The sequence below is a fragment of the Marmota monax genome, unplaced genomic scaffold, assembly GCF_021218885.2.
Source record: "Marmota monax isolate L192 unplaced genomic scaffold, Marmota_monax_Labrador192_F-V1.1 WCK01_AAM20220418_F8-fsc00167, whole genome shotgun sequence".
Classification (NCBI taxonomy): Eukaryota; Metazoa; Chordata; class Mammalia; order Rodentia; family Sciuridae; genus Marmota; species Marmota monax.
The window spans coordinates 3,396,170-3,423,589 of record NW_026694116.1 but is presented as its reverse complement, the minus strand read 5'-3'; the positions used below and the strand labels follow the sequence as shown (position 1 = coordinate 3,423,589).

Here is a 27,420-nt window from a genome sequence, read left to right as displayed (position 1 = left end):
AGCAGTCAGGAAGCACAAAGGGAACAGGGGGCCCAGGGAGGGACGTCGGGGCTCAGTGCTGGCTTCAGAACTGGCCAGAACTTCAAGCCTGCTGTCAACTGGCGTGTGTCCCCTCATGGAGCCTGAGCCCCAGCTCAGGATCAGGGCACCATGTTCTCAGTGCCCAGGTGGCCACGGGCAGTGTCTCCTGGGAGCCCAGGTAGCAGGGAGGCCCACAGTTGCTTGTCAGTCCCCTGCAATTTGGGGATGGACTGTCTCCAGCTGGAACCCAGAGCAGGGGCCACCTCAGTGCCTCATTTCACCAGAACAGTTTCTGAGGGACTTGGGGCTTTGAGGGAACCTAGGCAGCCATCAGCCCGGGCACTCTTGCCCCTGTGTGTGCCTGCACCCATGGGCATCGGAGGGCTACCATCCAGAGCAGCTGTTGGGCTCCGGCAGGAAAGTTCTAAGGTCCCCATTGCATCGATGCTAAAGCAGGCCCAGAGACGGTCAGCCTGTTGTCCCAGGTAACACAGCCCGTTACCCAGAAACTTTCTAGCAGCTCAGCACTACAGTGGTGGTTCCCAATCTCAGACGATCACCTCTAGGGAACTGAAAAACACAGCGACTTGTTGTGGCAAGTCCTCCCAGAAAGCCACTCCCAGTCCCAGGCCCCGGACCCCACCAGCCAGATCAGAGAGGTGACTGTCTGACACCGGGCAGCTCCAGGAGGGGGCTGCACGGCAGGAGCCCAAGCGCACTGAAGACATGGAGCAGCGGCTGCGAGACAAGGTTTATTGGCTTCGCTTTCCCAGGGAGCCCAGGGCTCCGCCAGCAGGCCCTGTCACGGCGGCATGGAGGGGGCTGGGAGGGGTGGTGCTTGTTTCAAGGAGATCTATGAACTACACCAGAGGGAAGAGGCCAGGAAGAAGGGAGGGACGTGGAAGGGCTGGGGAGTGCCCCTCGCCCCACCTCAGCGGATGCCCGGCGACTCCACAGGATGCAGGACAGGGTGGGATGGGATGCAGGCTCTGGGGGTGTGGGGAGCAGACTGCACAGGGCCCGGGGTGAACCCCACCACAGCCGAGGCGGGAGGAAGGAGGAAGAGGAGGGAGACTCGGTGCCCAGGCCGAGGCTCTCCACCGACTGCCCGGTCTCTGGAAACTCACGGGCGCTGGAGTAAGAGGGCAAGGTCCTGCTCGGGCCTGGCTCGGGGCGGCCCGGCCCTTGAAGGCTTATCTTTTGGGAGGTGCCTGTGCTGAGCGCCCACCCACCCGTGGCTCCATGGTAGGACCTGGGGAGGGGGAGGCTCCCAGAGGGAAGGGGCTCTTGGGTCCTGCTGCCCAGAAAGAGAAAGTTGCCTCCTCCTGGCAGGACAGCTGTGCTTGGGTGGCAGTGGCGTGGGTGTGGGGCAGTGCCCCTGGCGGCCACTGGGCACCATCTCCTCCAGTGATAGAGAGGGCTAGAGAGGGGGCAGAAGTCCTGGGGAGACCTGGTTGGAGTTGGAGGGACATGTGCTCCCACTCAGGAGCAGCGAGCTCTGGCTGGCTGGACCCACGGGGCACCAGCAGGGACTGGGCTTGGGGGGAAGAAGGTGGAAGGGGGTGGCCCAGTCTCCCTGGACCTGGTGGCTCCTGCTGAGAATCAGAGCTCAAAGGACTCTCTGAGGCCAGCCTTCCTCAGGCAGATGGGGAGGCTGAGGCCCATGGATGGGAAGGCCACCCAGGACTCCTGGTGAGTCGGGGGACCTTTGAACCCTGGGCCACGGCTCTGCCCACCTCCCTACCCCCCAGGGGTCTGCTTGCTGGCCTGGCCTAGGCTGGGGACCAGCTGTGCAGTGTCCCCTCTTCACCAGAAACAGACCAGGGGCCAAGTACGCCAAGAACCTCGCTGTCCTAAACTCTCCCTTCTGTCCATCTGCCAGGCATTTAGGGCAACAGTGTATCAGCCCCAGCAGGTGCCTGTAGGGGGTGGGGGCCGAAGGAGAGGCAGAGAGGGGGGAAGAAGGGGACCCGAGTTCAGGGGGCGTGGAGTCCCTGTTGTCCCCGGGAGGCCTGTGCTGCGGGGCCCCTGGCATCACAGAGGCCACCCCTTCCTGGCACAGGCAGGAAGACCAGGGCCCCGGGAGGGCATGGCATGGCCCAGGCCACACAGCCAGGGAGCTGAGTTGGGGCTGGAACCATGATCACCGCCCCGCACCTCCTGGAGGTAGGAGCCTGGCCCTGTGCCCAAGAGCCAGGCCCTGCCCTGCTCTGCCATCCCCACCTGCCCTGGCATCGGGCCTCTACCTGAAGTGGCCACACTGGGGTTCACTGAGCCTCATCCCTGCAGAGGGCTTGGGGCTCCTCATGCCTGGGGACCCCTGAGGAAAGGGATGTGAGGAAGGCTGGGCTGAGCCCGGGCTTGGGCCTGGAGCCCTGGGGACATGCCATGGGTATTCTGTAGTGGCCTGGAGACCTTGTGTGGCAGTGCTGGGCGTGTGACAGCCGTCACACGTCCGTGCTGACGCTGCGGCTCCGGGAGAAGGCCTCGCGCATGGCCGACAGGCGGTTGGGGTTGAGCGCCTGCAGGCCCCCGAAGCCCCCCGCGGGCAGCTCCAGGTCCTCCTGGCTGATGCTCTTATAGGCCACGCGCCCCCCGCCGTTGCGCACAGCCTCGTCCTCGTCCTCCGGCTCTTGCAGGAAGAAGGTTGGCGGCTCGTATTGGGAGCAGCTGCGGCAGAGTGTGCGGGCCTGTGGGGACTTCTGGCGGAAGGAGGTGGAGGCGGCCGGGTACAGTGCGGGCCCGTTGGTCAGCACAAGGTTGCGGTTGGAGTGCAGGGGGGGCAGGTGCGAGTGCACGGCGAAGTCCGGCTCCTCCTCGTCCTCTTCGGACTCGTCCTTCTTACAGCAGTAGTACTGTGGGAGAGGGTGACCGTGCTGCACGCCACTGCACGTGTACCTACAGGTTGGCCCACGCCAGAGGGTCCCCAGGGTTCAGGGCAGCCTTGCCGAGAGCCGGCCCGCTCACAACCACCTGCCAGTCTTGCTGGGGCCAGCGCTGCGCTCAGCACCTTGCGGTGGCTCATTCCCTCGTCCAGAAATCCCCATCTTCACTTTGCCAATGGAGACCGAGGATGGGGGCTGCAGAGCTGGGGTCCAAGCCCCATCCAGCCCCAGTGTCCAGTTGTGGACACCGCCCTGGGCCACCTCACCCTGCCCAGAAGGCTCCCCACCTCAGGAGGACACAGGGCCTCCGGAGGCACCAAAACACGGGCAGGCCGGGGAGCATGCAGGGCGGCCCCTCTCGCCTCTGCCCTCCCCCTGGGCAGCTGTGTGCCCCCCGCTCAGTGCCTTGTCCTCTCTGAGCCTTGGAGAAAGCCCTGGGTGAGTGAGCAGGTGGCCATGGACCCTGAGCCTGGCAGGTGGAGTCCTTGCCAGTGCTGTCTGCTGGGCTCCTCCTCTGAGATCTGGCTGTCCCTTCTTGGAGCCTCTTGGGCCTCCCCTGCCTGGCCCTACCCTGCCCTGGGGGGTACCTGGAGCCGGCAGTAGCACAGAACTGCGATGATGCAGAGCAGAATCACAGTCGCCAAGATGCCCCCGGTGATGACCACAGTCCCGGCTGTCATCCGCCCTCTTCTCCATCAACAGCCTGTGAAAACACCAGCAGCCCCGTGGGGTCACCCAGACCTCTGTGCAGAAGACACCCTTCTATTTCAGAAAGGAAAGAAACTAGCCAAATGGGAGCAGGTACCCGCGGACATGCATATGACAGGTAAGGGCTCGGGTTGGAAACAGGGCAGGTGGGAGGAGACGAAGCCCCCTGAGGTCTCTGCCAGCCCCTTCCCACCCCAGCCTGCTTCTCATCTGCAAAAGGTGGGAGCTGCTAGCACAGTTCTGTCAAGATCTTGCACTCAGCAGTGAGCTGGGCTCCGGGTCCTGTGACCTGTTTCTTGCCTTCTCACCTAACTCGACCATTCTTCTTTTTCTGAATCATTAAATTTCGGGTGCAACATAATTTCTGATCATAATCCATTGTTTAACGTGACTGATGCTTTTTCATTTAAATATCAATAGTAACAGAATGCTTGGACATCGGACATAAAATCTACTATCTTCAATTTTTTGGGGGGTGCTGGGTATTGAATCCAGGGGTGCTCTACCACTGAGCTACACCCCAGCCCATTTATTTATTTAACTTTTGAGACAGGGTCTTGCTAAGTTGCCCAGGCTGACCTCCAACTTGTGATCCTCCTGCCTCAGCCTCCCCAGTCACTGGGATTACAGGTGTGTTCCACTGAGCCTGGCCACTGTTTTTAATTGTACAGTCTAGCACTGTCAAGAAGATTCACTCTTAAGATTTTTTTTTTATCTTACAAAACTGAAAGCCAATTCCTTTTTGATATCTAGGCTGTTTACACTGAGAAAAAATATTTTTAATGATGTTTAGGGTAGGGGGGCTCCTGGATCACAGAACCTACCTCAATGCTCTCTTCGGGACATATTGTCAGAGGTGGGAATTTGGGCTCAGGGACTTCCTGCCTGGAGCCCTGCCGTGGACATGGCCCAGCACATGAACGCAGGGGGCAGACTGACCCTGGAGCCCATGCCCCCTCCCATGAGCATCTGCTCACTTTTCAAGGTGTGGGCACGCAAGGTTCAGCAACCCCGTCACGAGTTCTGGTCGTCCCCACGCCCTCTCGCGAGCCAGTGGTGTGGCCGGAGTGGGCGACAGACCCCTTCCCCTATTCCCCAGTCTTTTTTCTTTTTTTGGCAGGGGCCGAGTGGCGGGAGTGACTGGAGTTTTGCAAGATCCCAGAGCGAGCCAGTTTACCCACCAACACTGGCGCCAAACTGACAGATGAGGACTTAGCAAAGCACCCAGCCTGCGTGCTCCAGGGGCTCCGAGATGCCTGCTCCCGGCCGGCTTGTGCCTCAGCATGTGCTGGCCTCCAGGCCAGTTCTCACAAGCCCTCCTCCTGTCTCCCTGCGCCACCAGGGAGGAAAGCCACCACAGGCCTGTGCGCTGGGTGCGCGGGGCCTCACCGCCCAGGCGCTTGCTCCTCTGTGGCGCTTGGCTTCTGCCTCACGGTCAGGCGGCCTCTGCTCCTCTCTGATCCTGCTGTTGCCTTACCCGGGGGTTCAGAGGCTTGGCCCAGCTTTCCCACCAGATGGCTTGGGCAGCCTGAGCCAGTCCAGACAGGCTAGTCCATGGGGACACGCGGAACGGCCACTTCAGATGCGGTCCATTCCCCGGCCGTTCACCCTGGTGCTTCCGAGGGAAGTGCAGAAGAGCCTCCCGTGCGTCCCAGACTGCTGGCCCGGAGCAGCTGTAAGGAAGGGGCCAGTCTCACCTCTAGCCACTTGCAGAACAAGCTGTGACCCTTAGTTCCTGTCTGTTTTCAGCGTCACCGTGACACCACAGACTCGCTGATGAATCTAGATCCTCCAGTCACTCCTTCTGGTGTTCAGTGGCCCCCCTGCCTGGGACTGTGGGTCTGCAGGCCCCTCTGGCGGCTCCTGGGTCTCTCTGGTGGGACCCCAGGGATGGCCCCACAGGGTGGTTCTCAGACAAGGCTGGGCGGGGTGCCCGCAGCTCCTGGGTATTTCCTGCTGGTGCGACTGTAGGGTCGGGTCTGCGCTCGAGGCGCTGAGCCTGGTGGTGTCCGTGGTGGGCAGCTTGTTTTCCACTTAGGTCAGCGTACCTGTCCTCTCCTCTACGTGATCGTCTTCAAAATAATACGACCAGTGGGTTCACTAACAACGCTTCTGAACCGAGTTTGGGTTTCTATCCTTTTTGTGCCGGCCCCTTTAGGTTCGCACAGTCAGGAGACGGTTTCAAACTCACTGGAAAGACCTCAGAGCAGTTCCCCCACCAACTTCACACCTGTGTGCCTTTATTTTTCTCTCTTTTTAAAAATTTTAAATGAATTTAATTTTGCTCATTAATCATAGAAAACATTTGGTCCCAAAGTCCACAGTGTGACACCATGGGCATTCGGTCTGGCTTCTGCCCCTGCCCCTCCCCTGCGTGCCCCCAGAGGTGACAGTCCCACTCAACTCCGGGCTCACCCTCCCATGGCTTCTCCCCACCCGGACCAGGCGCACTCCTTGCCTTTCACACGCAGGGCTTTTCCTGCATCGTCTCTGACCTTCCTCTGCGTCTCCTGCTGTCTTTCCCTGGATGGCACGGGGCTGGCCTGGCCTCCTGGCAGCCACCTCGCACCTGGCACATGGAGGAGCCCGCTCCCGGCTGCCCCGTGGGGGCACGAGCACAGGCGCCCACCGCCCCTTTCCCAGGCCCTCGCAGATGCTGGCAGGACAAGCTCCGTGTGCACGTCCCTGGAGGGCTTGGGGGGTCTGCTAGAGCCGCTGGGATTTGGGTTGATCAACCCTCCTCCAAGAATGCACGAGAATAACCGGCAGGCAAGGTCTGGCTGGGGTGGGGGAGGCCTCCGGGTGTCCCCGCCGACTCTGAGCCAGGTTTGCGAGGGTTAACAACAGGCAGGGAGGTGCCCGTGGAGGGGGGACCCGGACACATACCGACAGAGGGGCTTGCTGGGACATAGGGGCCTGGAACCCGGCCCCTTGACAGGAAGACAGCAAGAGAGGATCCAGACAGACACACAGGCAACTCCAGATACAGGCAGACAGAGCAAGGTGCAGACAGCCTGCTGCAGACAGACCCAAAACCGCAGAGCCAGGCGGAGACGGACAAACGGCCAGACACACAGGACAGAGACGGAGCCAGGGACCTCACACGCTCCTGGGAGCTCTGCCTGTCAGCTCCAGTCCCACACAATTCCCCAGGTGGCTCAGGCCAGCTGGCCAGCTGGCCCTGCTGGGGACACAGGCTGACAGGCAGGATCCAGGGAGGCTGCGGCAGGGCGGGGCCGTCCAGATGACTGGCACCATCTCTGCAGAGGTGAGCTGAGGCCAAGCAGGCAGGTGCCCTGGCATGGGGCTCAACTGTCCTGCCTTCTGCCCACTTTGGGTCTCACAGGGTCACTGATATGTCCTTGACCTTCCCCTGAGGTTGCAGAAGGGACTCTGGGGAGTCCTCCTCTGTGGTCAGGAGGACAGCCTGAGGAGGAGAGGTCAGATGCTGGGACTCTGAGGTCACTGGGGAGGAGACTGAGGCCCAGGATAGGCAGGGGCCTCCCAGGAGTCCAGCCAAGCCCCAGTGTCCCATTAGGCCAAGCTGGACGGCAGGCATCGTCCTGGAGACAGGCCTCTCTTGCAGCTGAGAGCCTCAGCAGTCCTCACTACCTGTGGGGACCACAGGGTCTCAACACAGAGGCCATTCCTGCCCATTGTCCTGTGTGGCACTTTCCAGGGTGGCCTTCCTCTCTGTGGGATGCAAACTGCTGACTGGAGGGATGGCGTGACCTGTCAGGCCCCAGCAGCAGGATGAGGAGGCGGGGTGGGTCAGGGCCAGTGGTCATGACCATCCACCTCAGGGCAGGGCAGTGCCCTCTGCGGCTCCCTCTCCCTACTGTCAAGGCCCACATCTGCACGAATGCCCTGGACCCCATGGCACGCTCATGTGTGGGACCCTGAGCCCTGTCTCTGTGACCCTCCTCTCTGCACCCTGCCCCTGGTGCCCAGTTGTACCCCTACTGCTGCCTGCTGGCCATAGCTCACTGGGGCTGGAGTGGACATGTGCCCCAGGCTGGCTTCTCTCCTGAGAGATGGAACAGGTCCCTGCTGGTCCCAGGACCTGGGCAGACATAGCGGTCTAGCTGTGGCCAGGGCTGGCATTTTGTGCCATGTGTGTGGACAGCCAGCAGGAACTGGCCCCAGGGGAACAGGACAGATACAGATGTGGAGAAACCTGTCCTCTGCTGGGGTCCTGACCCAGGTGCGAGACCCTCCCCTGGGAAGACACAGCTGAGTGGGCTTCTGATATTTGCCCCAGAGCAGACAGTCATGGCCCTGCTGCCTCCAAGGGGTCTCACTAAACTTGGGGAGGCGAGAGAGAGGACCTGGGTATTGTTAGCTGTCGTGATGGGCTGAATGCAGTCACTGACCACAGCTGGGGCTCTAGGCTGGGGCCAGGTTCCCCAGGGAGCACGTGCCTGGCTGGGCCCCAGGAGCTGGGACGGGGAGTAAGACACAAAGATCAGGACTGTGGTGCTGAGGCCCTTGGGACAGGCAGGCAGGGGCTCCAGAGAGTGCACTCGAGGGACCCCGACCTGCCGGCCCCGCTCGGCCTCCAGTGGGCTACAACAACTGGGCACTGGGGACTCTGCACCAGGGCAGGTGCACTGTCAGACAGTGTCTCTCCCTGGGCCTATGTCCTTCCTTGGGTCACCGTGAGAACTGGCCATGCTCCTAGGCCAGAGATGGTCCCTGGCTCTGCCTGGCCCCTGGGGCCTGAGCTGCGTCTCCTCTGGGCCTGGGTTCCTTCCAGCGGCAGGCAGCCGGGAAGGGTGCCGGCTCAGGCCAGGTGCCCAGGGCTGTCAGCAGCAGCCGCTCCAACACCCAGCCTGTCCAGCTGGAGCGTCTCCGCCTCGCTCCGCAGATACACGCTCAGGGAACAGCAACGCCCGTGCTGGGTGCCAGGTTCCAGGGCCAGGCCCGACACAGACGCACACGCTCCTGGCAGCTCCATTCGTGCCCGGGCCTGACATCATCGCAGTTAACTCCAAACAGTCCCAAGGGTGAAGGTGCCATTGTCCCCTGGCCCTGCCCTTGCCTCCTCTCTGCTCTGGCTGTGCCACTCGCTGGGATGCCCTTCCCTCTGACTCCCACTGAAGCCAGGCACGTGCCATCCTCCTCCAGAAAGCCTTCCTGGACTTCACCGAGCCTCAGAACCTCAAATGCCAGTCCTGGGAGGGACCACGCCCCTCCACACAGTGGAAGAACATAACCCTGAGCTCCCCTCGCCTCCTGCATCCTGCTGCCCCCTCAATCTTCCAGGCAGGGACTCTGCCCCTCCATGCCCCCCAGGCCCGCGTCTGCTGGGGCGTTCAGCTGGCTGTGGCCTGGGTCAGAAGCCTCCCTCTGGCCCATGCCCTCATCCACACAGGCAGGCAGTTTTAGCCAATGGACTCCTCCCACTCCAGGACCTCGGTGGCTCAGCCACAGGACACCCTTAGAGGGTCATGATGGGAAAGAGTGCCAAGAGGCCGCTGGAGAACGGCAGGGGAAGGGACACAGAGCCTCTGCTCATGCTGGCCGGGGACACAGCACCCAGGCACCAGTCCTGAGACCAAGCAAGCTGCTGCCTGGGAGATAAAGGGAGGGTTTGAAGCCCAGGGCTGCAGACGGAGCATTAGATGCTGGGAAGCTTCCTGGAGGAGGCGGCCCCTGACTGGTCCAGGAAGAGGACCGTCTAGACTGTGCTGGGCCTGCCGGGCGGGGAATAGCACAGGCCGCCTCCGAGGCAGCGAAGTGCCAGGCGGCCCCGTGACAGCCTGGCAGGGCGGCCACCGCCTGTTTGCCACCCAGCAGCAATTCTGAAGCCACCTGCTGCCAGCCAGCGATTCAGTAGGGCTCGATGAACTGTTGCTCTGCCCCCTGGGACCATAAACGGCTTCAAAGCTTTATAAACCCTGCTTCCCACCCCACCCCACCCCAGCTTCCACAAGGGCAGGCTGTGAGATGGGCCCTCTGCTTCCCTCCACCCTGGAGCCTGTGCAGGGGGCCCTTCCCATAGCCCCTGTCTCGTCTGGGCAGCCGAGCGGACAGGCTCTGTTGTCTCCACACCAACCATCAGGAGGTGGCTGGGCGGGGCAGAGGCAGGAAGCACCTGGCGGCAGAGCCAGACCGGCCTCCACCTGCCTCCCTGCCTCCCGGCGGAGCTCTCACAGCCTTCTGCTGTGCTGCTGCCCTCGACCACAGGACACACGCTCTCCCGTCCTGCCCTTCTCCCAGCTCTATCTTTCTGTGTCCCCTCTTGCCCAACTCGCACTTGCCTCGAAGGCCGCGAGGCTGCAGCCTCTGTGGTTTGTTTCATGTGTCCACCCCAGCCCCTGCAGCAAAGCTTGATGAAGGTTCTGTCTGCCGGCTCTCCTGAGGTGCCCAGCACTCCGGTAGGACCGAGAAGCCAAGCCTGGCCAGGCCCGCCGGCCCCTGTAGCCCAGGGACTTCCAATCCCTGGGACCAGAGCTGGGGGCCTGGTGAACATGGCTTCCAGGCTGCGGCGAGCCCGGGACCTGCTGGCTGAACAAGTGTCCTTCCAACCAAGTGACGTTGGGGCCACTCATCTCCAGACGGAGAAAGCGAGGCTGGGGCAGAGAGGGCTGGCTTTGAGGGGCCAGGCCAGGGCCGGGCTGGGAATCCGCGCTTGTGGCCTCTGAGGCTCCCCTCAGTGTGGCGTTCTCTGAGGGCTCTGGGGACCGAGATCCTTGCTCCACAAACGCATCCCATCTGGTTTCAAAGTGCTCCCGCTACCTGGAAGCCCAAGGGCCCGTGGTCCTGGAGCAGAGCAGAGCGGCCCACAGAGTTCCTGTCTAGACCTCCTCCACATTTGTTCCTAATTTCACGCTCTGCGGGCTCCTGGATTCCTGCGCTGCGCTCGGTAATAAACAGACAGGGAAGTGCAGCAGCGCCGGCTGCCCCAGCTGGGCTCCGAGATGTTATCCAGAGCCGGCCAGGGACGGCCTCACGGAGGGGCACTGGGGGCACTGGGAACGCCTGCCCCCAAGTGCAGTCTGCAGCCCAGACCAGCACCTGGAGCTCAGCAGGCCAGGGCCAGGGAGGGCCCAGCCGGGTTCCCAGGGGCTCTCATTCTGTCGGGAACCAAGAAAATGCCCACAGTTGAGGAATTAGTGCATCCAGGCCCGGGATGGGGGCGGGTTGCTCAGGAAACATGTGGTGCCTTGGCTTGCCAGCTTGCTAGTCTGGGCTCCCTGAGGGGTCCCAGAAAGAGCACAGAGACCCGGACATTCCATCCAACATCTCTGGTGCTTTCTGGATATGTTAAAATTCTCCCTGGGCCCCAGATGAGGTGCCCTGGGGTCAGCCTGAGCGCAGAGCCTCACCCTCAGTTCCCTGCCCTGCCCTGAGCCGGGCCCACAGTGGGTGCTCCGCGTGAGCCAGTGACAGACGGACCGCCTCTGGTGCCCTTGAGCTCCAGGAGAGGGGAGGGAACACCCCTGCAGACCCTGCAGAGCCGGGGGGCAGCTGGGAGGGAGGCGGGGATGAGGTGGTGGGAAGGGGCTCCCTTCTGGCTCGGGCCTTACTTCAGCAATGGCAGGGCTGGTAAGAACCATGCCTGCGGCCTCCTGAGCCACCTGCCTCATGCGCTGGACGTGTCTGATGCCCAGGTCCCCTCTGGGGCTTCCCCAGGTTAATGGCTTTCCCTGGTGGCAGAGGAAATGCCTGTCACAGATGGGAAGCTGCTGTCTGGGAGGCAGTGGCTCTCAAGCCACTGGACGGAAGGAAACCTTGATCCACATTCTCTGAAAGTACACTGAGGCCAGAAGGGAGCAGTGGCCCAAGGAGACAGGAAACCCGTGTCCTGCTCTGAGCCCAGGGGCCTGTCGGAGCCCAAGCCTGCCAAAATCCATGTCACAAGGCCACCTCAGGACCTGCCCCTCAGGCCAAGAGCTGAAAAGCCAGAGGAGGGCCAGCACTGCAGCCTGGCTGGTGCTGCGAAGGGGACCAGGGTAGGGGGCAGCCGTGGGCTGGAGGAGAGGAGCTGGAGCAGAGGCCATGGTCAGGGGATGCCGGGCCCCAGGGCCATGGCCAGGACCCAGGACCCTGGAGGAGGCAGGTGTCTGTGCAGTTGGCCTGGCAGGGGTCGGAGCCTCTGCACCGGCTAGAGGAAGGAGGCATCTCAGCTGGGGCCCATCCCACACTTCCTGACAGGGGTCCAGGTCAGAGGGCAGCAGCCTCCAACTCGCCAGGGCTCACAGGCCCGGGCACGTGCAACGACCCCAGGCCCACAGTGGGCAGGCCGGTCTGCAGCACAGGTGCAGGGCTGATGGTGGCTGGGGGCAGAGGAGGCCCTGGCTCAGCATGGCCTGGGCAGCACTCTGGGCCTCATGAAGATGAGGTCACTACCCACCATCAGCATGGCTGGAACTGGCTGCCTATTTGAGGGGGGCTGTCCCCCTCACCTGGGAGTCAGCCTGTCTCAAATCCTAGTTCCCACCCAGGCCAGCAAACTCTCTGCCCAGGACGGGGGTAGCCTGGGCTGTGCCCACACGTAGGGTGCAGGGGCAAGCTCAGCAGTGGAGGGTCTAGCCTCCTCCCTCCTTGTCCAAAGGGGTGGTCGAGGCCCACGGAGAAGGAGCCTTGCCCAGGACACCCACACATCTCCTTAGTGACCCAAGCTGCCTCCAGCCCCCAGGGGATGGGGACCAGAGGGTGGGAGGAGGCCCACAGCAGCATCTGGATGGAGAGCTGCAGCTGTCCTGGAGCCCCCAGGCCTCTCCTGTCCAGCCTCACGTGTGTTCATGAGGACAACGGGGTTCACACCCACCTCGGGCGCCCCAGCCTCTGCCCTGGCTGATTCCAGCACAGTGAGGATGCTCAGGAATGTCCTGGGCCTGACCCTGCCCCCAGGGTCCCCACCCAACTCCTAGTCCCTCTGCTGAACTTCAGGCTGGCTCCTCACGACGGGAAGCCCACCTGTGGCACAGAGCCTCTGCGCAGGACAGCACGGCACCTCCCACAGTGCCCATCCCTGGGGCAGTCCAGCAGGGTGATGTCAGCCCATTGATAGACAATGAACCCAAAGAAAAGGCACACAGTAGGGGTCAGTGGGCGGGGTGACATGGTGCCTACCCTGGTGTGTTCACACCTTGCTCCCTGCCTGAAGCAGGGAAGGACACAGCACCACAGCCTCCTCCCCCCACGTCCTGCAGAAGAGCCCCTAGAGGACAAGGGCCTTCTCCAGTCTACAGTCCTCCGGCCACCAGGGGTCCGCACAGCGAGCGCACACAGTAGGGGCTACCTCTGTGCTGTTTAATGGGGTTAGGCAAGCAGGGCAGGGCTCTGGGTGTGCAGAGGGTTGTGCCAGGTGTGGGAAGGGGTCTTGCCCTGTGGCCTCCACAGTCACCTGCCTGCCCCCTAGCGCCTCCTGGGCAGGTGGGGGTGGGGCCACAGCAGGCTCAGAGCTGCAGGCCAGGCCAGGGGGCGGAGGAGCTGCCACATTCAAGAACCCAGCAGTGTGTCAGGAAATGGGTGGGAGGCCAGAGGAGCCCCAGCTCAGCTGCAGATGGGTTGACTTTTCTCCCCCTTAAAAATAACCATGCACAGAAGTTGAGTTTTTAAAACCCCTTCTGCTGCTGGACTTAAGTGGGGGCTTTTTGGTTTTGTTTTGTCTGGTTTTAGTTTTTGAAGTTTCACTTCCTCTTGTAGGAAGGTGCCGGGCAGGGGCCGCAGCACACCAAGTATCAAGCTCACACCTTCCCAGGCACCTGCGTCGGGGCTGGGAGCATCCTCATGCAAAGGCGGGAAACCAAGGCAGAGTCGGGGAGCACAGCCAGGACCCGATCCAGGCCTCAGCCCACCGCCTGGCTCAGCAGCTTGAGTTCAACTTCAGTGTCCAGCAAGGCGCTCAGGATACAGGCCCCACGGAGCAGACTGGCAAGGGCTCGGGGCCTTGGTGGGACTCGCCCTGCGTCCTCAGTGGGCAGGTGCAGGCCAAGCTCCTGGCCCCTCAGCCACAGAGCTGCCCAGGGAACAAAGGCTTGGGGTGCCATGAGGCAGTGGGCCCAGTCGGGCAGGCCGCCCTCCTGGAGGTCCTCTGCAGAGCTGGCCCACCACCCTGGCCTGAGGGGCATGGCAGACATGAGCAGGTTCCACAGTCCATCCTGAGCCGCTTGATCTCTGGTCCTTCCCACCTGGGCACCCAGATGGATCAGCCACACCCACCCTCACTGCAGCACCAACCAGGGCCTGCTGCCTGTCCCGGCCACGGGATGCTCCCTCACCAGACGCCTAGTGGCTACTACGTGCCTGATGCCGGAGGGACCCTGCCCGCTTGTGCGCTGGGTCAAGGGGGCAGGCGGCAGATCGCAGGGGGTGTCGGCCCTCTCTTATCTTCTCCCTGGGCTGGGGTCACCGGGTGGCCCACCTCAGCCTCTCTGCCCACGCCACTGTGCACACAAGGCACCTGGACGGCCACTCGTCCTCCCAACCTCCAGGGCCCAGTGGGTCCTGCACAAGTTTCCTAAACAGCCCAGGGTCCAGACTCGGCCTGCTTCAGCCCATGGCCATTGTCCACAGACACCCTCAGGGAGCCCCCACCACAGCCCTCCATGTTCCTGCCACCAGAAGGCGGGCCGCAGCGTAGGGCTCCAGGCAGCTGGGTGCCACCTCTCCCCCATCCCCGGTCACCCCTGACGCCAAGTCGGCCCAGGTCAGCAACATGTGGGTGGGACCCCAACTCTCCTCCATGGTGTCCGTGTGACTGTGGGCCTCAGTCTCTCCCTCTTTGAGACAAGACATTTATGCCAGCTTCCAGCCAGCCTCCCGCCTCCATTGCTCCATGGAGCCTGGCTGTGTGCCAAGCACTGGGCTGTGCTGGGACAGTGACAAACGGGGACACGGCCCCTGCCTGGTCGGGGGGCCCAGAGAGCAGCAGACTGGATGCACACCCCTGGCGCAGACCTTGCCTGCTGCCCATGGCCTGGCAGTGCTGGTGTTGATCTGTCCTGTGTGGTGCTCTGGGTAGGTCACACCCACTGCCCCCCAGCACAGGGTGCCACGAGAGCCATCTGCGATGACAAGTGGCCGTGTGGGAAGGGCTCCAGCCCTGTGGGGCCTGCAGAGCTGGGGGGCATTTCTATATGTGTTTTTTTATTTTATTTTTTAACAAACCCAGACCACCCTGTGGACCATGCTGTTATCAGCTCACTGAGAGCCGTTTCCAGAACAGCCCTGAGGTTTCCTCCATCCACCTCCTCCAGGGTGTCCTCCCCCACTGCCTCTACTGATTGAGGGCCTGACCAGTGATGTCAGGAGGGAGGACAGAGAGCGCTCACGGGACCACAGCTGGGAGGCGTGGCCTGCCAGAGACCAGGACGCCGAGGCCTGAAGGGAGGGGAGCTGGGAGAGGAGGGGCTGTGTGAAGGACCGCGGGCAGCAGGCTGAGGGGCTTCCGGGCCAGAAAGCTTCATTCTGCTCGCAGCTCAAGAAGGAGGGATGGCCGAGGGGAGCCACCTCCACAGACCCCGGGCCTCATCTCCCGACGCCCTCGGCTGCAGCCAGGTGCCCTTCCTCCCGGATCACTCTGTGTTGGTTGTCCGCCTGTCTTGGGCGCTGGGCTGCCTGGGGAACGGGCTGCCGGAGCACACTCTGGGCACACAGGACCAGACCCTCAGCCCCTGTGCATCTCTCTACAACTCCTTGGGGCTGTGCCTCTCCAGACTCCTTGCTGCCTCTCCTCCTGACCCCCAAGCACCATGGGTCCCTCCCACGGTACTGTCACCCAGCTTCCGACCCAGACCATCTTCCAGAAACAGGCTTCCCCTGACCTCTGCAACCCCAGCCTGCCCGTTACTCCCCGGCCCTGCCTGGCCACCTTACTATGACGTTCTGGAATGGGGGTCTCTGGGGATAGGGGCTCTGGCATCTCTGCTCCTCTTGTTTTGTCCCAGTGTACACTCTCAGTTGACTGGCAGTGCTGGCTGGAGAGTGGGGTCCTGAGGTCAGAGCTGACTGCGGGGAGGGCACATGGTGTGGTGATGGGCGTGAGGCCTCAGGTGAGAGGGGCGGTGTGGCTGGAGGAGGGTGCCCTCGCAGGACTCTGGGGGCTGGATGCAGTGAGGGGCAGGGAGTCAGGTGACCTAGGGCTCCTGGCCTTGGCAGCTGTCCAGGGGAGACACCAGGGGGACACTGCAAGAGGCGCTGCAGCAGGAGCCCAGGAAGGCTCTGCATCTCCCGGGGATTTCTTACCCTCCGTGTCTCAGCCCAGTGACGACAATGAAGAAGTTGCCAGGACCCTCCTCATCACCAGGAGGACCAGCCCTCATTATAGAGAATAGCCACAAACCACAGAGGTCGAAGGACTGTCTGTCCAGGACAAAACTGAAACAATGGCATTCAAAGCACTGGACATCAGATGATGAAGGAAAGTGACTTTCAAGACAGGAGAAGAAACAAAGGGGGCCCTCTGATCATCTAGTGTCCTGCCTGGTCAGTGCCTGGTCAGCTTGCAGAGGAATCGGGGGGAGCTGCATCTCTCTGAGTTGAGGGCAGAGGGCTGGGAGCCCAAGGAGGCCAGAGCAGCCAGAGCTTCAGGACACAGCACTGCAGAGGAGAGCCCGGAGCCGGCAGAGGTCCTGCAGTGGTCAGCTGAGGACAGGTCAGCACACACGAGAGCAGATCGACCTGTGGCCCGAGGGAGAGAACCACTTGACGGGGCTTTAGGGAGCAGCACCTGAAGCTCAGGCAGGTCCAGAAACAGCTCCCGTCCCGTCGGACAGGAAGGCATCTTAACCCACGTAGCACCAGGAAGGGAAACCGGGAGGGTTTTGACTAAAAACTGCTCTGGTCTTGCCCAACAAGACTTAAAAAGCCAGACCTGAAAAGATCAAGCATTTCCCAACGACCTAACTACATCGCAGAACAGAGCTCACACATGCATAAGGGAATAAAGTACCCAGCACCCAACATGGTAAAATTCACAACGTCTGGCGTCCAGGGAAAAGTTCCTCAAATGCGAAGAAGAAGAAAGAAGGAAGAAGAAGAAGAAGAAGAAGAGGAAGAAGAAGAAGAAGAAGAAGAAGAAGAAGAAGAAGAAGAGGAAGAAGAAGAAGAAGAAGAAGAAGAAGAAGAAGAAGAAGAAGAAGAAGAAGATCCCAGTGACGAGAAAAACCAGTCTCTGAAACTAGCCCAGAGATGGCCCAAGAATGGAATTAGGATACAAGACTGTTAAAAGCTACTGTCTGTAGCACCAGGGGAAGCACCAGGGGGGAACAGAGTGTGAACTGGAAATGTAAATGACATGAAAGTGTCTAACCTCCAAAGATGAAAACTCGGCCCTGGTTAAGGTGTGGAATACATCATGGGGTCCATATCAGGTTGGACATTACCGGAGGCTCGGCCCGCAGACTTGCAGACTTGCAACAGAAACCACCCAGGTGAAGCAGAGAGCGAAAGGAGACAGAAGAAACCAAACAGTGAATGGACGGCCTCAGTGAGACGTGGGAGACGTCAAGTGGCCTGAGCCGATGTGTGCAATTGCAATCCCCAGGAAAATGATCAGAGGAAACATTGGCTGGAAAATTTCCAGATGGGACAATGACTCTGAAGCCACAAGGCCAAAAGGCTCAAGGAACCACCAACGTGAAGAAAACAACAAGGAACAATATAACCAAGGCCCTCGAAACCACCAATAAAGAGGAAAACGAATGCAGACGCCCTGCAGGGGGAAAGCAAGCGAGTGCCAAGAAATAAGAGGCACCGCCCACCCGGCATTTCCACCTGGAAAAAACGAAGCAGAACAAAACCCTTTCCAACATGAAGTGGAAATAAAGGGTGGCATGAGCGCCGCCTCCCCTGCCAGGGCCCAGGGCCCCACAGCTCAGCTCCTTTCCCGCGGTTTGGGACCTGTCGGAGGCAGATTCTTATTTTCTCCTGAGGTTTGGGTCCCTGCTGGCCCAACCTGGGCAGGTGATGGCATCCAGGAACCAGGCTCAGGATTCTTGGGCCTCCAGAGCTCACAAAATCCAGCTGAGTGGCCTGCCTGGGAGCCCCATGGGAAGCACTCTGTTCTGGTGGGGCCGGGTGACGTCCGTCCTGTCCTGGGGAGGCCCAGTGTGAGGGACAGCAGCTCCACAGGGTGTCTTCACACTGGGGACCCCCACCTTGTGAGTGCAGGCCCTCAGAGCAAGCGGGGAGACATGGGGATGGGTACAGGGCAAGCCATGTGCACAGTGACCTCGTTCTGCCACCACACAGGTCACCACAGGAGTGTGAAAGCAAAAGTCCGTGTACTTAACAGCCCGGGATGCATGGAGGTCACAGGCAGTCTCCAAGGCTCTGTGTGCTGAGTGAGGGGTGGGGCTCTCCTTGCCCCGGCGCAGGGTCTCCGCGCCCCAGGTGGCCCACGTGAGCATGTCTCAGCTCTGACATGCAAACCGCCACCTTCACAGCACTGAACACGGGCAGGATGCGTAAAGCAGGGGCCATGTGAGCGAGAACCAGCCGTTGTGAGCTGCTCTTCCAGGAGGCCCAAGGAAGCTGCTCACGGTGGTCAGAGGAGTGGGACACCACAGCGGTGAGTTAGCAGCATGGGTGCCGCCCCTGGGAGGGGCAGGTGTCCTCTTGAAGCCTGAGTCGTGCCTCTGCTGAGTGAGGATCTGGCCGGTGTAGGAAGCGGGGTTGCTCCTTCCTGCCCACCTGCTGCAGAGGGCATGGGTGTGTGTGTCTCATCGAAGGTGAATGAAGAACAGGACAGGGACAAGGACCAAGCAGCCAGGATCCCACAGAGCCTGGAGGCCTGTCCAGCAACCAAAGGGAGGGTGTGGGCTGCTGCTACCTGTCCCTGCTTTGGTACTTTCCTTCAAAGTACAGGTGGGCACTCAGCACATCTGGCCTAACCAGGAGCCCGCCTGTCCCCTGCACCCGGCCCATATCTGATCTCCCCCCTGTGGAGCTTGAGAGGGGGCATGTGGTGGGCACTGCTGGGTGGGTGGGACCAGAGGGCAGGAGGACCATGGGCAGCCAGAGGACGCAGGAGCGTGTGCGGGAGGTCTGAGGGGTGTTGTCACGGATGCCCAGAATCTTCAAGGAAAGTTCTAGAGTCTTAGGAGGTCAGGACATGTGCACAGCAGATGCCCCGAATCTGAGAACCCCAAATCCCTTTCTTTTGGGTATGGAGGGACTTTGGAAGTGACTCAGTTTAATCACAAGTGCACAAACAACTGCAGAGGCTTCCTCCCCACTGAAGCAAGGACCCGGTGGGCGGCTCACTAGAGCCACCAGAGCTTGTCTACGAAGCGCGTCCAGCTCCTGATGGGGTCCAGACTTCTGCTTCCATCCAGGTCACCCCAAGTGCCTTCTCCACTGAAAGGCAGGAGATCGCTGAGGAGGGCTTCAGCTGCTACCCTCTTAGCTGGGGCAGCGGAGCCCTGAGCACCCACCACCCCGTGTCCCTCATCTCCCTCACTCCTTCATTTGTCCATTCATCCCAGGGTAGATGGCCACTGCCTGGTCCTGCCTGGACCCAGAGGCTGGAGGTGCTGCTGGCCCTCTCTCAGCCTCTGGGCCTCTCCATGGGGCTGAGCTGGCTACTCTGCTGTAACTTATGTGGACGGTGTGGCCACCTGAGCCGGGCCTGGTGGCCGAGGCCTCCTGGAGCAATTTTGTTCTCACATCAACTTTCTCTTTTAAAGAGTGGGCCCAGCTGCTCTTAAGCGAGCGTGGGTGTGTAGAGTGGAGACCCTGGTCAGCGCTGTCACTGCACAACTGACCTGGGCTGGCCTGGGAGGCCTGCAGCCCTGCAGAACTGCCTTCTGACAGCTGAGGACCCTGCCACGGGGTGGGGAGGGGGGGAGGCACTGGTGACAGACCCTGCTGGACGCCCTCTGAGCCCCTCCTTCCCAGTGGGTGTTCTGCTGGTTTGGGGTATTTTGAGGGAAGGTCCTGATGGGAACAGATGTCATTTCTGGCTCTAAATATGGGAATCAGTCCAGGGGGGCCACACAGAGGACCCTGCACAACAGGCTGGCCCTCCCAACCACAGGAACGGCCCTGCTGCCCAGCAAGTGTGGTCCAAGTGCCCCTGGTGAGCAGACACCATGCAGGTGGTGGACAGGGTCAGCAGTCTCCCCATGGAGAAGACTGACAGGGAGGAACCCCAGAGCCAACTGTTGGTGCCTGGGATGGTGTCACAGGGCCACTGGGAGGTGGCAGGACAGGGGTATGTCCCTGAGAGGCTGATGAAGGAGCAGAGACCTGGCACTGGCCAGGCAAGGTCCTCAGGCAGTGGGCAGCAGGAGGGAGGGCCCTCAGGGAAGAAGGGTCCTGGAGTACAGAAGCCAGTCAGCACACAGGAACACAGCAGGGGAGGCCAGGGGAGTGGGGTCTGTCCCAGTGGGGCTCCCTGGGCCCCTTCAAGGGTCTGGGTACAGCTAGGACTGGGTGGGCTGTAAGTGAGGATCCTCGGCCAAGCCTGACACAGGGCCATTCCGCAGGCCCCACCTGACTGTAGGCAGACACCCCAGACCCCACCTTCAGGTCCCATTTGTCAAGGGCCTACCCGGTGTCTGGGATCTTCGATGGTGACTGGAGGGGGAAAAGCCCACAGAGAGGTTTAATAACCTGCCTCAGCTCACCAGCAGGGAAGAGCCGGGTCCTGGCTGCCGGGAGCACTGGCTCCCTGCCCCTCCCCCACGCCTCTGCTCCTCCCCCTCCCCCTCCTCCCGTCCCTCCCCCACTCCCTCCCTCTCTCCTGATCAATGAAGAACCAGGCAGGCGGAAAGTGATGGCAGAACAGAGATAAAGGACCCCACAAGTGATACCCAGATGCTGTGTTGTAAGACGACCCTGGAGAAGCCTGTTTGGGGACCAGAGCGACTCTCACGAGGGAGGCTCCACAAAGGTAAAATCTAGTTTGAATTTCATAAGTGGGTTCACACGGAGACAGGAGGCCCAGGGGAGCCCCAAGGCGGGCTGACCTCAGCAGGCCACGAGGCGGCCACGAGGCGCCCGCGAGGCAGGGAAACTAGGATTTTTAAGCAAACTAGAGTTTTTCCTCCACTGCCTCCCCTCAAGCTGGATTTGGATCATTAGATCCCAGAATCCCCCTCTCAAAGCAGTGGCCGGCTTTGACCTGCTCAGAGCCGGAGGTGGTTGCCGGCCCTGGTGGGCCCTCCTGAAAGTCCTTGGGGTCTGCCTAGCTTCGGAGCTGGGCCGTGAACAGGAGCCTCCAGGGGGCACTTGCCTTTGAAATGGAAAAATGAACATCTTTATTTTGCCTTAGGAAAGTTCCCTAATGCACCACGTGGGCCGGCGTCTGCCAACGCCAAGGAGAGGAATTGGGAAACACGGTGTAAACACGCCATCTCCAGCCGCAAGGTGAGGCCTCGTGGGCAGGGAGCTCCTGGGGCCCTGCAGGCCGCCGCCCCCACCCGCCCCCGGCAGCCTCGTGCCCACTTCAGGCCACTCTTGGCAAAACACTGAGAGCCAGCGCTAGGGGATGCGTGGCAGGCACCGCACAGGGCTGGCAGCTGGAGAGCCCAGGGAGCAAGGAGGGCGCGGCGGCCTCAGCCCACCCAGGAGGGCAGCGCACTGAGGCCAGGGCAGGAGTGAGGCCTCAGCCCTCGTCCTCTTAAAGGGTCCAAAGCGACAAGATAAAGGGGAAGCAGCTTCCACTAAGGGAGCAGGGAAATTCAGGGGCATCTTTAGCAGGCCACCGTCACCAGATGGTCTCCCCCGCCTCCAGTGACGGCAGGCATGCCCCTGCTCTCTGCCACACCTGCGCCCTCACTCCGTACTCTCCTTGCAGCTAAGTTCTGCCTCCAGGGAGCCTTCCAAGACTGCTCCAGCCCAGGGCTACCTTCCCCAGATCTGGGACACCTGCCTCCTGTACCCAAGTTACAGTCCATGGAGAACTGTCCTGCACCGTGTCTAATCCTACTCCCAGTGCACCCCCAAATCAAGTCTACATAAACCCAAGCTGTGCACGGCCTGCAGGACCATCGCTAATCCATCCAGGGAAGGCCATGAGGAGGGGTGAGCCGTTCAGTCAGGGCACTAGCCGAGCTTGCACAGACATGGGGCAGAAAGGAGGGGGCAGAGGACAAGGGGGAGCACCGGTGGATAGGATGGTCCTGTGTGACTCCCATGTGGCCAACACAGCCACCTGCAGAGCTAGTGCAGGTGTGGACCTCAGCCAGGGGCTAGGGCCTTTGACTTTGTAGGCAATGAACCCAAACAAGCAGGATGGCCTCATTTCTCTCTTCGGGCAGGCGGGTATCGCGTTTATTAAAATGGCACGATGTAGATTAAACTGAATGTGTGTTAGATAAACACTAACGTGGCATAAAAGGTGAAGTCACCTGTCAGGTAACTGGACAGCTTTCTGTTGTAGCGGCCTGTGTGTTTTCTAGAACCAAGGGCACATGGAGTCCCCCAGGAGAGTGGAAGGGGCTGGGCGCCTGCACCCTCCACCTTCCCTGGATGCTGATGCCGCTGGTCCTGGTTCTCAGGCCACAGATTTGTGGTTGTAAGTTACATGTAACAAAACAAAAGAGTGGACTCTTCCCCATGGGTCCCAGATGCAGGCCCAGCAGACAGGCAAGGCCAACCCGGGACTGCCCGAGGGGTCGTCTTTGCCTGTGGAAACCTTGGACCTGGCTGGGAAGCACCAAGACGCAGGTGGCAATGGCTCTGCTCATTCACGACCTCACAGCCAGGGAGCCAGTGCCATCTCACGGTGGGCACTGCCTGCTTGTGAGGGGCAGCCCTGTGGCCAGTCTGCCCAAGGCCACCTTCTGGCACCACCATGGCTTCCCCGGGTACACCTGGCCCGGAAGAGGTTTCACTAGTGCTCAGCAGTGAGGGTCCCCCCCCATCCCCGGCCCATCGCATGATACATCCTCCCATGTGGATATAACTATTGGCATTTTATGAATAAAGAATCTGGGCCCAGAGAGGTGAAGTAACTTTAACAGGGACTCACAGCTTGGACACAGACAGCTCTGGTCAGGCCTAAAGGCTATGCTCTTACAGCATGGCCTCACTGCCAACTCGGCAGCCAGGGAATGTGACAGATGTGGCTGCAGCCCTGGGAGCCTGGTTTGTGCTGGGACCACTGTCCAGTCCCTGGACAGCCAGCTCCTAGTCCTCCCTACTGGCCCAGCCCCCTGGGAGAGCTGAGCACATGGTCACAGGTGACTGGCTGCCACTACCTAGGACCACCTTCATCGAGGACAGTAGCAACATCCTGCCAGGGCAGGACGTATGGCCTGGTGCTACGCTGGTCCTGAATACAGTCCTCCTCCAGGTGCTCGCATACCCAGGCTCCTCACTGCTTACGTGCAGCCCACCCAGTGTCCAGACCTGGCTCAGTCTCCAGCTTAGCCTCTGCTTAGAGTTTTATGGAAGTGACGCCTGTCCTGTCCTGGCCATCTGCCCACTGCCCCAACATACATCCGGCAGCCCTGAATGTGCCCGGCATCTGACTGCCTCTGGCCACCCTGGTCCAGGCCTCCTCTGCTCCCCTGCTGCAGCTTCCTCCCAGGGTCCCCTGCCTCTTGCCACCCCTCCAAGTCACCCTCCATGCTGCAGCCACTGAGTGTCCTCTAAAGACCAGTTCTGACCCTAACCCCAGGCGTGGACTTGATAAAGCCCTCCTCTGAGCAGGGCTTATGGGCCTGGTGTGTCTGACTCCTGTCCCCCTCTAGCCCCACTTACACGACCCCCGGGAAGCGGGGACCCAGGAGCCGTGTGTGGCCCAGGAGCACAGGGCCCAGGAAGCCGCAAGCTGGGCTCTGACCCAGACCTGGTCTGAGTTCTGGGTTCTTGCCACAGCCCACCTCTCCCCAGGCAGCAGGAACAGCCCCTCATAGGCCTTCCTGACCCCAGCAAGGGGCCTGGACCAAGGCCTGGAGGTGGAGAGGATTCGACAGCTTGAACCCAATGAGGGGACCTAGTTCCCATGGGACAAAGAGCTCTGACAGCAGACTTCACCCTGCAGCTGGCACCTCTGTGTCCAAGGGGAAGGAGAGGGACTGGCAAGGGTGGGAGGCCCCAGCCTCGTCAAAGCCCTCTGGAGCAATCCCAAGGGGCTGAGAGCAAGAAAGACCAGCACAGACTGGCTGCCGCCTGCTCAGGTGGGCCCCACAGCCTCGCCCAGTTCACAGGTGCCCAGGTGCCCACCCTGTGTGGGTGGGGAGCAGAAGCACCCATTTGCAGATGAGGCCCTAAGTGACTCACCCCAGACACGGCCTGGAGCCCACCCTCTCCACCACACACCACAGTGTCCTGACGCACGGGTTGGGGCTTTGCTGCTTTGGAATGGGAGTTGGCAGCAGAGCGGCAGCTAAGAGGAGGACAGGAGGGGCCAGCTGCCAATCTGCTTCCCCTTCTGCCCGGAGAGTTTCGAGCTGGACACGATTGACTGGGATGTGGGCGATCTCCCCTCCGAGAGCTGTAATTACTCCTCTCTGGATCCCACTGCCCCGGCTCTGTATGTCAGCCCACGTGGTGGGACCCGAGGCACACGGCAGCCAGGGGCCCGGCCACAAAGCCTCACCCTAAACCAGCCCTGGCAACCTAGAGCTGGCCCCGAGTGTGCAAGACGGGGGTGAGAGGGGGTGGGGCTGGCAGGGACTGGGGGCTGGGACTCAGGTTGGCCTGAGATGTCCAAACCGCTCCTCACTCCCTCACCACCAGGACAACAAGAGAATGGGCTGTGGCTCCCCCCGGCCTTGGCCACTGCATCCAGGGCTACGAGGAACAGAGCCGTGGAGGCCTCCAGGGGACAGAGGGTGATGTATCCCCTCCTGGCACAGATGGGGGCTAGGTCTAGAAAGGGAGCGTTACTGGTCCAAGGTCACCCAGAAAGGCGACTCTTCTGCCCGTGCCCACCCTTCCCCGGTACCCTTGCCCATGTTGCCCAACTGCACGGGCACCAGCAGTGGGTGTCTGGGGCTCCCGCCCCACCTGCTGGAGAGGTGGGGCAGGAAGCAGCACTTCCCTCCGCTGTGTTCCTCGCAGCTTACGTGCCCTGGAGACCAGCGAGGTGAGGTTCGCAGAGCTCCCCACTCCCTCCCCAGGCCCTGGGGCACTGAGGCTGGGATGGCCTGTGGGTCCTCCCCAGGCCGCAGCCTGCAGGAGCCTTTCCAAGCTTGCCAAGTGAGTCCAGATGAGCCAGCCTCCCAGGAAACCCAGGGGACAGGGCCCAAAACCTGGGCAGAGACTGCTGTTGTGTTTCTCCCCAGCATCACGCAGACGCAACGCGATGCCCGCCAAGGCGGAAAGAGGAAGGGAAGCTCAGGCTGGCTGAGCCTGGCTGCAGCCGTGACGAACTTTCCCCAGCTCCAGCAGAGCTACCGGTACTTCACAGGCGGTGCAGAGTTCAAGCCGCCCTCCCCACAGTCCAGAGGGGTGGTGAGAGCCTTGGTCACCTGGGCCCTGTTCACAATTCTAGTTCGGGGGGAGGGGGAAGACCGTGTGTGTGCGTTCCGAGCAAGGCTGAACTTCTCAGGAGCTGGAAGTTCCCACTGTCCCTGTAAGCCCCCCAGGAGCCTGGCTGGCATGGCAGAGGGCAGTGCACAGAGAAGCCTGGTGCTGTCCCTCCACTCTCCTGAACTCTGGCCTCCTGGTGTGGGGCACTGGAGGCATGCAGGGGCTCGGGCTTCCAGGACAGTCCCTTTGGCCTGGAGAAAGGTCCATGAGGGTGACTCTGGAGTTCTTTGTCTCAGAGCCACAGATGCACACTGGCAGGACCACACCTGCCCACCGTCCTGGCCTGGATGGGTCATGGCACTGAGCCTGTGGAGGTGAAGGAGCTGGGGGTTGGCGATGAAGCTGCTTTTGGATTTTTTTTTTTTTATGTGCTTGGAATTTTTCATTCCTGAGAAAATGCAAATGTCAGTCTGGTACCCCTGCTTCTGTCCCCACTACTTAAGCTGAGGTTTCACACAGACAAACATGGGCATGAAGTGGTGCCCGAGGCAGGTTTTGAGTTCAGCTCCACCACTCACTGTGTGACCTTGGGTAAGGGACCAAACTTCTCTGGGCCTCAGTTTCTTCATCTGTCAAATGGGACCTATGACCCTATCTCAGGGGTGCCGGGCAGATCAAGTGCCCAGTGTGGTGCCTGCCTGACAGATGGTAAGTCTCAGGAATGGAAAAGGTCTCAGGTCCTGGCAGCAGAGAACAGGGGCAGGTTTCCAAGCAGCTCTTTGGCAAACTTTCCCTCCCCACCCCCCTACCCCAGGCCACTGTTGGAGGGAAATGAAGCCTCCCTTCCCACAGTGGTCTCCTAGCCTCTCCCTTAGGCCCCCATGCCCAGCGCAGTTCACTTTGAAGGTGGACCATGATGGGACAGGAAGTGCTGGCCCCGTATCTGCGTGGGACAGGGGGTCTGGGGGCAAGGTGGCTGGGGCAGACTGCAGTGGGTGAGTTGGGCACTGAGCTGGGGCTTCCCAGCCTGCGACGTCTGCTCCCACACCCGCTGACCCGCGCGCCCGCTCGGCCCTTACCTTGAACCATGGGAACGGCGCTGCCCGGCCGAGGACTTGGGCGCACGTGACGGGGCGGCCGGGCGGGCGTCTGTTCCGGGCAGGGCGCAGCTAGGAGCGGCGACCGGAGCCCAGGCCACGTCTGCGGCGCCTGCTGGGGCCGGGCGGGCGAGGCGGGCTCCGAGAGGCCCCAGAAGGACCCCGGAAGGCGACTGCGTGGCCAGGAGGGAGTCCCTGCCAGCTGCGCTTTGCGGCCGCGGCTCCGGACGCCCGGGCTGGATCCCTGCAAGCGGCACGCGCGGCTCCAACCCAGTCCCGGGCGCGGGGCGCGCGCTGGCGGGGAGGGCGCGCGCACGAGCCGGGCCGGGAGCGCGCGCCGCAGCCCCGCGCACCGTCGGCGGGGGCTGCCGGGAGCGGCCCGGGAGCTGTCCCCGGTGCTGACGGCTAGCCCGCGGTCTTGGGGCTGCGCGATCTCCCGCGGGGCCTGGGCGTCCCGGGCCCGCCCGCGCCCTGCGGGGGGCCCCCTCTGCTCCTCGCCTGCGGTTTCCCTGGCGCTCGGTTCCCACGGCTCAGGGCTCCCAGTCGGCAGCTGCTGCCTATGGACAGTGCAGCCTGGGTCAAGTTCCTGGTCCTCGGTGCTGGGGCTAACAGTAGGGACTTTAAGGATGGTCTGATAGTGACATTCGGAGACATCCAGAGGCACAGCACATCTAAAGTGCTTAGTACGCGCTCGCCCTTGTTACTCGTTCAGTTCTCTGGGTGAGCCACACACAGGGATGGAGGCAGAGGCTAGGCCTATCCTGCCCTGTCTGGCTGGTGTTCTGGGTGTGTGGCTGCTTCCCAATCTCCCAGACATCTGTAGGGGAGGGAAGCAGACCTCTGCTACCTACCCCAAAGCACAGCCCTTGGGGTCTTCAGCTGGAAGCTAAAGCAAGACAGGTCTGAGCTGGGTACAAGAGAGAACGTTCTGGCCCTGCCACCTTTTAGGGGCAGGGGCCCTGTCTCTGCAGATGCTCAGGTGGAGGCTGCACTCACAGGGACCCTAAGCTGAAAGAAGCCTGGAATGAAGAAGCCTTTGAGTTAGTACATGTAGTGCCCCAAGACTGGGCCGCGCTCTCGGCAAGCACTGTGTGAATGGGAGGTTTTACTAGTCTTGACCGCAAGTTCTCTGTAAGTGGTTATATGCAAGTAGGAGGAGCCTCACTTGAGCCCCAGTCTAGAGATGAGCATGCCAGCGACAGTCTGAAGCCACCTCCCCATTGCAGGCGGGTTGAGCCCCAGTCAAGTACAGGGGCAAGAGTGTGCGTGGGTGCTCACACCCAGACGACTCCAGACACCCGCCTGCTGCCTCCCCTGCTGGACTCCCT

At 61.5% G+C, this 27,420-nt stretch overlaps 1 protein-coding gene across 1 annotated transcript; it reads right to left on the bottom strand.

Annotated features, from left to right (window-relative positions):
- Positions 1-760: 760 nt before the first annotated feature.
- Fam163b (family with sequence similarity 163 member B) lies at positions 761-26,366 on the bottom strand. Its single transcript, XM_046465531.2, has 3 exons — positions 26,075-26,366; positions 3,494-3,609; positions 761-2,876 (listed from the first exon to the last, which is right to left on the bottom strand). The coding sequence occupies exons 2-3, from the start codon at positions 3,584-3,586 to the stop codon at positions 2,469-2,471; spliced, it is 501 nt and encodes a 166-aa protein (XP_046321487.1). The 5' UTR covers positions 3,587-3,609; positions 26,075-26,366; the 3' UTR covers positions 761-2,468.
- Positions 26,367-27,420: the final 1,054 nt, after the last annotated feature.

Excerpts from the sequence above, each read along its gene's own strand:
- Fam163b (XM_046465531.2), bottom strand. The coding sequence starts at position 3,586 with ATGACAGCCGGGACTGTGGTCATCACCGGGGGCATCTTGGCGACTGTG. Across the intron at positions 2,877-3,493 it reads TGTGCTACTGCCGGCTCCAG|TACTACTGCTGTAAGAAGGA; the intron begins GTACCCCCCAGG and ends CCTCTCCCACAG.